Here is an 8,833-nt window from a genome sequence, read left to right as displayed (position 1 = left end):
TTTCCACACGACGCGCTGTGGTTCAGCCGCTCCTCAGCTGCTTCTCCAGCTCCTCCCTGCCCCGGCGCTCGCGGCCTCCAGCCAGGCAGGGACAGGGACCGAGGCCTCGGGGCTCCTCCGTGGGCAGCAGCACCCCCCACAGACCCCCCAGCCCCTGGGGTCAGCCACAGGGCCCCAGAGCCCTGGAGACCAGCATCATCCTGTTAGTAAAAAGCTGACAATCAACAATGTACCCACATCTCCCCCCCCCTTTTTTTTTTTCTTTCCTTTTTTCCACTGAGCAAAATTTCCACTGCAGAAGCGACTCTCCTGTGCTCAGCGCTGCAGGATGCTGGTCCCAGATCCTGGAAGAGCAACAGGAAACCGCTTGTGTCCAGTATCCGCTCAGAGATCCTGCGAGCATCTGCACAGCGTGAAACCGCTCCCCAAAACCCAAACAGCGACTGTGCCTCCCACTTCAAAAGCTGCAGAAAGCACGAGTGGTTTTTCCTCCTCCTCCTCCTCCTGGAGCAGATGAGTGTGAGGGCCGGAGCCCACGGCTCTCCCTGGGTGCCCCAAACGCACGCCAAGCCCAGCCCCAAACGGGGACACGATCCCAAATGCTGCAGCACACAGGGTTCAGCCACCTCCTTCCGCCGGATCAAGCCCTAAATAAATAAATTCTTGTCCCCCAGCGCTCAGGCGCCTGCAGCCACCGCGCCGCACTGCTCACCCCTGTGCCCGTCAGCGCAAGACACAAGATTTGAGCATCTCGTCCCTGAGGGAACGGCCCGATGCCGCGGTGCCGAGGGCCCCTGAGCAGAGCCCAGGCTTGCAGCTCGAGCGGGTGACCCGGCTGCTCTGGTGTGCTTTCCCTCTGCGGGATTCCGCGTTGCCTCAATGGCCTGTTTGGTTTCTCCTCTGTGGGGAGATCCAGGGAGCTGCTCACACTCCTGTTTCTCCCGAGCTCTGACCTTGACCCAAAGCACAGCCGCTGCCCTGCTTGGCCCCCCTTTCCTTGGGGTAGCAGCTCTGCCACCGGGCCAGGAGGAGCCCAGGGAGCCCCCAGCGTTCAGCCGAGAATGGGGACAGGAACGGGACCAGGCACGGAGCTTGGGCCCTGGAGGGTGTTGGTCAGAGCTGGCAGCATCCAAGGGCAATCAGAGCTCTGGAGCTGTCTCCACGACACATTGAAGCAATCAAGCCACTGTACGTGGTCTTCAGAATTTCAATCTCCTATAAAAGCACCTCCAAGAACAGTCGAAACCTTGTCCAAACTACTAACAAATGTGAAATACCCGGCCCCAGCCCTGCTACGAGGGACGAGCTCAAGCAACACTTCCCACATGCTTCGAGCCCGATGGAGTTCATGTTCTTTCAACTACTTCCAAGTCCCTGTTGGTGCTCTCCCAGCCCCGACCCCTCCTGATGCCTCCTGCCCCGGAGAGAACAAGGCAACCTGTTTGAAACTCCATCACCACGGACGTGCCGGAGCCGGGAGCCAAATCCCCCTGCCCCTCGCTCCCATTCAAAGGTAAAAGCGCTCCTCAACCGCTGCAGGCACAGGGAAAGACAACAAGCACAGGACTCTCTAAAAATTCCTTTCACTGGGATCCAATAAAAACCTTGGCAGTTGCCGGCCTTCCTGCCGGAAACCTGATATCCCAGAAATAAACACACTTTCCACTTTGAAGGGCTGCAGCGGGCTCTGCCCCGGGGCCGAGTGGCTCCCGGCCGCCCCCGGGCTCTCACCTGCCCGCAGCATCCCGGCCGCAGCGGGAGCCCGAGGAAGAGCGGGGAACTGACCCAAATCTCCCGATTTTCTCCAGCAAGCCGAGGCCTGGCTGCGGCAGCGGGTGCCGCGTTGGGGAGCAGGCGCGTTGGTGCCCCCCCAGCCTTCCCGCCGCCTCCCAGCACATCTGCTGCCTGCAGCGCACCCCCAGCTCGCGCTGCGATCTGGCAGGGAGGCCAAGCTTGGCTCTAGACACCGCAGCACAAAGGATATTATCGGATAAAAAATAAATGAAGCCTGGATTTGTAGGGGAAGGGGAGCGAAGGACGCCAAGGACTCTCACCTAAGGGGTAACCGGAGCCTGCGGAGCTCAGCAGCTTCAGTTACTCTAACAAGAGAGGCTGCTGCTTCTTCCCCGAGGATGAGGATGGCCTCGGGCAGGCAGCCCATCTCCCCAGGAGCCCATAAAGGAGAAGCAGCAGCACATCACCCCGTCCAGCACAACCGGCAGTTTTATTCCTTTCAGAGGCAGCCAAGTCTGCCCACGGATGCTCCCCAAACCCCCCGGAAGGTTTTCTCCACAGCACATGGGAAGCGCTGCTCTGCTTGCTGGCACGGCTTGGGGGGGGGTCAGCTGGGCCAGCCCCCATCCAAGGGGCAGCGTGGAAACAAGGGTCACCTCGGGGGACAGCCAGGAAAGCCGGTGCCTCTGCCCCGGGAGGGGACGGCGCCTGCGCCATTGGCCGGCAGCAAGGGCTGCGGGTCACGAGGGAGGAGGAGCCCCTCTGGCCCACAACCAGGCTCCGTCTGCCGGGCACATTCCTCCAAGGCAAATATTGACAGTGACATTGCCCCGAGGCGCGGGGAAGGAGAGCACTGCTGCTTCAATAAACCGCCCGAGAGCTTTTAATAGATGTAAATAAAGCTGGGGTGGCGGGGGGCCGAGGTGCCTGCGCGGGGAGCGGTTCATTAAGAGGCCAGGGAGCCTTTCATCTCCCACTCCTTGGCTCCACGCCAGTGACCAGCAGCCCCCATCTGCCGGGTGACCTCTGCGGACGGAGTGGGTGGTCTGCGCCCCGCTCACCCCGGGCAGGTGTCCGGCGGCACCTCGAGGAGGAACGAAGGTGCTGGCGGGCGCTGCCACAGGAGGAGCATGGCAAAGCTCCGCGGCACGACATGGTTGGGAAGGGAAAAAGCTTGCTGGAAGCGGGACGGGCGAGAGAAGCAGCCGCAGGGCAGGGAGCAGAAGCTGATGCCGGTCTCCTCGCCGGCGCCTCGGCACAGCACCCAAACCGCTCCCCGCAGGCCACTGCACGGCCTGGCCGGAGGGGAGGGGGTCCCGCAGCAGAGAGCACCCCCGGAACCACCGAGACATGCACGGTCCCCCCTGCCAAAGCTGAGGGAGTCCCAAATGTTTTAGCAGACGCTACGGAGGCAGCTCAGAAATCCAGAGGACCATGCGCTCTCCCGAGCCAGCCCCCTCCTCTGAGCCAGAGCGCCTGGGCATGGAAACGGGGACGAGCCTGGCCCAGCCCCGCAGCCTCACCTCCCCATTTACACACCGACTGCTCCGCTAAGCTTGGCTAGGGCCCAGTTTCAACTCGGGAAATAAGCACAAAATGACTGGAAGAAGAAAAGCAAAAGGGGATGTGAGCCGGTGTGAGCCCGTCCCGCATTCCCGCGTGGGCAGAGTGAGCTGCAGGTCAGTGAGGGGTGAGCAGAGCTGGGGGGCCCGATCCCCCCCTCAGGCTCACAACCCCGGGGCTGTGTCAGCACAGCAGCCCATCACCTTCGCTCCTCGCTTGCTGTGGAGAGCTCCAGCCACGTTCGACGGGCAGCACAGGCACTGCAGGGACACTGCAGTCCCTCCACGCTGGAGCCAAATTCTGTCAGAGCGGGCGTCCTGCCTTCTGTCAAATAAACCAAAGGCTTTAAACGTGGTGAAATCTGCAGGTCTGCGGGCAGTGCGCGGTGCTGAAATTGTGGGGAAGAGATGTGGAAGAGGAAGGGCTTCGCTTCAACCGTCAGTTGGGAAATGAGAGTTAATTTTTGAGACTCATTTTCGATCCGTATCTGTCAGGCGGCCGAGGAGGGGCTGTGCCTTCCCCGCGGGCCAGGGGAGCAGTGCCACCCAGAGGGCTTCTCCAGAAACACCTCTCGCCCGCCGGCACCTCGCCCCGCTCCGCGGTTTCTTCTCCCTTTCCCCGGCCAGCGCTGCCTCCGCCGTCCTTCCAACCACCCGCTCCCTCCAGCCCCAGCCACGCAAATCTCACTCAACAGCAGCTCCGCGTGAGGGGAACAGCTTCAGCGACAACTCAGGGCACTGACAACGCTGGAACATAAAAATAACATCTTTAATAGCTTTATAGTTGGCACAGATGGTATTAAAATTCACCACTTTTTATTAACAGACTATGAAACACCACATGCAGTGCCAAGGGCAGCTCAGACTGCACGTTGCTTCTAAACCATGTAGCTATGACAGGTTGGTGTTAGAGTTGACTCTTTTCATTTACATTCAGCGTTTAGAGTCAGAGAGTAAAACCAACAGCTAGATTTAACCACACGCACACAGAGAAAAGCCTGGGAAGGATGTTCCTGCTGGCAGCCAATGTCTCCTCCTCTTCACAGCACACAAAAGCCCCAAAACGTGGTTGAACACAGGTTACCAGAGACTTGCTGTAGCTACTGCTGGCCAAAACCAGCACGAGATCGCGCAGGAGCTTCTGCTCACACCCGAATGAAAGTTACTGCACTGAGAGTCCCGTTTCCCTCCTCCAGAAGCCAAGGCTAGACCAGTGCTTAAGATATTAAGAGGCAGCCTAGGAGCTCTGTCGGTGGCACTAGGATTTTTTTTTTTTGCAGGAACCTAGAACACAGTGGAACAGTAATACTTGACTTTCTGAAGTACTTTTCCCACAGGGCCTCCAGCAAACCCTGCTGCTGCCCCGTGCACATGCAAATATTCTCCTCGTACAGATGCAGACGGGGCGGTGGAGGCACCCGATGGTGAAGTGACTTGCCCTGGAAAGCAACAGCGAGCCGATGGCAGAGAAAGGACCTGGCGGAAAGGCCCCTTTCTGGCCAAAAAAAGAACGTACAGCGTCAAGAACTACTACGCAGGATGAAAATAACTCCTAACAACACTTCACAAGAGGGGAGGGGGAAGGTTGAAAGCATCCCAGATCTCAGCAGACGCAGAACCAATGGGAAAAGTTCGCAGTGTCAGCCTGAAAAGAACAAACATAAGCTCCAGCCGAAAAGACACTCCCACGCTTGTGATCTGCATCCAAAACATTCTGCCAGGATCTCATGCTGGCAGCTGTGTTCCTCCTCCGTCCTCGGGTGCTTGCTGTCTGTTCAAACGGGTATGGCCTCTCCACTGTCCCAGTCTGTCTCTGTCACCGTTTCTATTCTCTCAGTAGTGACCATGCACAAAACTTTTATTTGGGGAAACATTTAAACGTCGCTGGCAAGATTATAACTTGTTTAATGGAAACTTTAGTCCTCAGTGAAAAACGTAATCCCTGACACTGCTGCAGATACATCTTCCTCATTAGCAGCTCCATCCTGGCAAGTATTTAAGTTTGTTCCACCCAGTTATCCAAGAGTCACTGTTCTTAATGACCCCAAAGGAGCCAAGACACCACAGACACTTCCAACCATAAATTTTCTTATCATTTGTTGGTTATAAAAATTTCCCATTTCTATGGGTACTCTATAATCACAATAAATCATGAGGCATTTCTGGCCTCTGTTCTGTTCTGAGGAATTCCCTCTCACCATCATGATCAGTGCCGATACAGAGGGAGGTGAGGATGCATAGTGAGGTCTCCCATCATCTGTCCTCTCTCGAGGCCACTTTTTTTTCCCCCCATCTAATGACCCTACACTGTCAAGGTCTCTGTTTTGCCTTTTGTTTCAGCAGGGGCCTTGCCACCACCTGCTTTGTTGGAATAATCCCGCTCTCCGAAAATAGTGCTTCCAATCCTGACGTTTGTGGATCCAACCTCTATCTATGAAGAGACAGAAAGGAGGAGTTCAGGGGGGGCTGCCCCCACATTCGCCGTCTCCCAGGACGGGTCCCCGCACTACAGCCGGGGACTGTTCTGAACCCCAGAACCCCACCCCAGGGCCAGGAGAGCTGTTTCTCAGGGAACGGCCCTGTCGGGATCTCCAGCCAAGGTGAGGCCCAAGAGGCCCAGATGGGTGACACTGGGCTGGGCTTTGGGGCGCCCGCTGCTTGTCTCCTGAGAGAAAGGGGGGCAGGAGGAAACCAGACTTACTGCGTGCTGGAAGTCCGTGGACATGCCCATGCTCAGCTCCACCTTCTCAACAGGGAGACTGAGCTTTTCACACACTTCCTGCCGCAAAGACAGCAGCATCTAGAAGGGAGGAAAGAGGAGAGGATCAGAGCTTGACAGCCACGCCAGCTCAGGTTCAGGTTTCACAGATCTCCGTTTCTGCCTTCCTTTGAAGTCTCCTTCACACAGAACGTGAAGCTCCCACACTTCCCACTGAAGCTGGCTCCGCAGCACTGTGACAGCGCCCGGAGATTTCCCGTTACAGGCTACATTACTGACAACACGCACACTTACAAGTCTACACATTGCCTGAAGACATCCAATTATCACACCAGCGTGACAGACGAGGAAGGAAGACCCAGTTCCTCTGCCTGATGCAGACCTGAACACTTGGTGTGCAAAGGGCGGCTGCAAACCTTGTCTGAACACAGCATGGAGGATCCGGGACAGCAGTCACTGCCCTGCCAACACCCTGGCTACAGCTTCAGAGAAACAAATGCAAACGGGCACCGGGCCTCTGCAGAAAAGAGCCCAACAGCTGCATTATCACCGGTACTTCAGAGCTCTGTACTGCTCTGAGCAGGTGTTTCTGCTGAGAACACCCCGTCAGACTGACAGCTGGTCCGCACGCTGGTTTGGCCGTGACAGGCGACAGACTGTCATGGGAGCCCAGCCAACAGCTGACATTTTTTCCTAGAAAGTCTTACCTGGAAGTCGGGATTTGGCCCCTTACTGAGGTCGTGCCCAACGCTGCCGATCGTCATCAGCCCCACAAACTCCAGGCTTGGACACTTGTTGAGGACGTGCTCCACAGCCGCCGTGGTGTCTCTGGGAGGAAGGCCGTGCTTACCTGGCAAAGAGCAGAGATCTGTGCCAAGCTCTGCCAGAGACCTCCCCTCCCCTCAGCCAGGCAGAGCTGACAGATGAACAAGTTTCACCTTAGCTCAGAGAAAGGCTGTAAGAGCACAAACCAACCCATCCCGTACAGGTTGCTTCCATCAAGCCATCAGGAGGAACCTGTACATCAAGAGAAAAAAAACACTTACTGTCTTCTCCACTCGTGTTAACTTGCACCATGACCTTCAGCTTCTGAGACGCCCCTTTTTTCTGCCATGAGCTGTTGACTCTGTCAGCTAGTTTCACAGAATCCACCGTTTCCAACATGAACAGGTTAGGGACAGCTGGGGAGAAAACACAGGCTGAGGGCAATTCTGCTGGTGCAGAAATTTTTGTACCTACGACTCGGTTCGCTCTGGTGAGTTAATGTACGTGAGGTTGTTATTATTTGAACACTGGAAGACTATTGCCCACAGGGTCACTGCACATAAAAATTAGTGGTTTACCGATCAACTTGTTGACGTTATTTTTCTGCAGATGGCCAATAAAATGCCACTTAATCTCCGGACATGAGGACAGAATCTGAAAGCAGAGAGGAACAGTTAGGTTTGAATGGCAATTCCCTCTTCCCCCACACAGTCCTTAAGTCTCAGTTTGCCCACAAACAAAATACCAGACACCCAATCTTCTTCTTTTGTTTACCCTGAGAGACAGGGCCCTGGCAGTGCTCGTGGTGTGCACTGAGATTGCTTCACAGTCTGGAGAGGAACAGGGCTGTGGCTGCAGAGCGTTACACAGTGAACGGGGAAGGCAAAACTCTTTTGTAACTGAACAATCATAAAATTGTATGTTTTCTCCAAACTGAGTGCTACCATTTTTTTCAAGGAGGACTGCTGTGTCTCCTACAGCAGAAAGCACAAAAGGTAATGCACTGTTCAGACAAATACTTTATGACTAAGGTGCACGTATTCACAGAATCCTCCAGAGCCAGCAAGGCAAGGAGGGGGAGCGGGGCAGAAGCAGAGATAAGAATAACCCCAGTGTTTATCTGAAAAGACAAGGATCAAACAGCCTCCATTGCCAAATCCCTAACAAAAAACAGGACTTTTGCTAAACAGCTCTCAGGACACAGCTGCATAAGAAGAGAGAACATATAAGGAACTGCGTACTCACTCTGGAATCTGATGCCTTTTCTAGCAACTCTTGAACCTAGGGGAACACAAGACAATCTCTCGTTAGAACCACACCAGGCCTGCCTGCACCGGCAGAACGATCTCTCTGGAGTGGATGTTCCTGGGGCCAACGCACGCTCATGAATCCCAGGCCAGGGGCCTGAGCCTGGCTCCCCACGCGTGTCGGGCTGCCCGGTGCGGGAGGACCCACCCGCACACCCGTGGGGCCCAGCCAACTCACGTAGTTCTCCCCGAAGCTGCGCTGCCCGTGGTTGTAGGCATCGATCACCATCTCTGCCGGCTTCGTCTTGCTGACGGCCACCAGCCGCGGCTGCACGGCCGGGAGCCCCTGCAGAACAAGAGGGGGGTGCTCGGGGGAGGCTCCAACCTGCCCCACGCTCTCCCCAGCGTCCTGTAGCACCCAGCCAGGCCCCGCAGCCCCAACTCAGGTGACCCCACAGCCTGGGGCTGCCATGGGAGGGGGTGAGGTGGCCTCCATGGTGACGAAGGGCCCGTCCCTACACAGCCCTGACCCTAGTCGGGGGGAGGCCTATCTCTAAGGACCATGATGGGGTCCTGCCTCCTTTGCTGGGGGGAACAGGGGCCTGCCTCTATGCTCGGCCCGTCTCTGCGGTGATGGGGGCTGTCTCCATGGTGACGAGGGACCTGCCCTCGCGATGCGGGGCCCGTCTCTATGGTGATGGAGGACCCGCCGCCACGGCGAGCGGGCCTAGCCCGGCGGGGTACGGGCTCCCGCCCACCGCCGACGCGACTCCGGACCCCTCCGCGCCCCGCCGGGCGGCCCCGCC

At 56.9% G+C, this 8,833-nt stretch overlaps 1 protein-coding gene across 1 annotated transcript; it reads right to left on the bottom strand.

Moving 5' to 3' along the window:
* Positions 1-4,046: 4,046 nt before the first annotated feature.
* On the bottom strand, positions 4,047-8,417 carry PLPBP (pyridoxal phosphate binding protein). The gene is made up of 7 exons (XM_026863089.1): positions 8,266-8,417; positions 8,026-8,061; positions 7,359-7,434; positions 7,062-7,196; positions 6,723-6,865; positions 5,998-6,096; positions 4,047-5,727 (listed from the first exon to the last, which is right to left on the bottom strand). Exons 1-7 carry the CDS (start codon positions 8,314-8,316, stop codon positions 5,599-5,601), a joined length of 669 nt encoding a protein of 222 aa, XP_026718890.1. The 5' UTR covers positions 8,317-8,417; the 3' UTR covers positions 4,047-5,598.
* Between the last annotated feature and the right edge of the window lie 416 nt (positions 8,418-8,833).

This window comes from Athene cunicularia, assembly GCF_003259725.1.
Source record: "Athene cunicularia isolate RWA chromosome 22 unlocalized genomic scaffold, athCun1 chr22_part1, whole genome shotgun sequence".
Lineage (NCBI taxonomy): Eukaryota > Metazoa > Chordata > Aves > Strigiformes > Strigidae > Athene > Athene cunicularia.
This window is presented reverse-complemented; position numbering and strand designations above follow the sequence as displayed.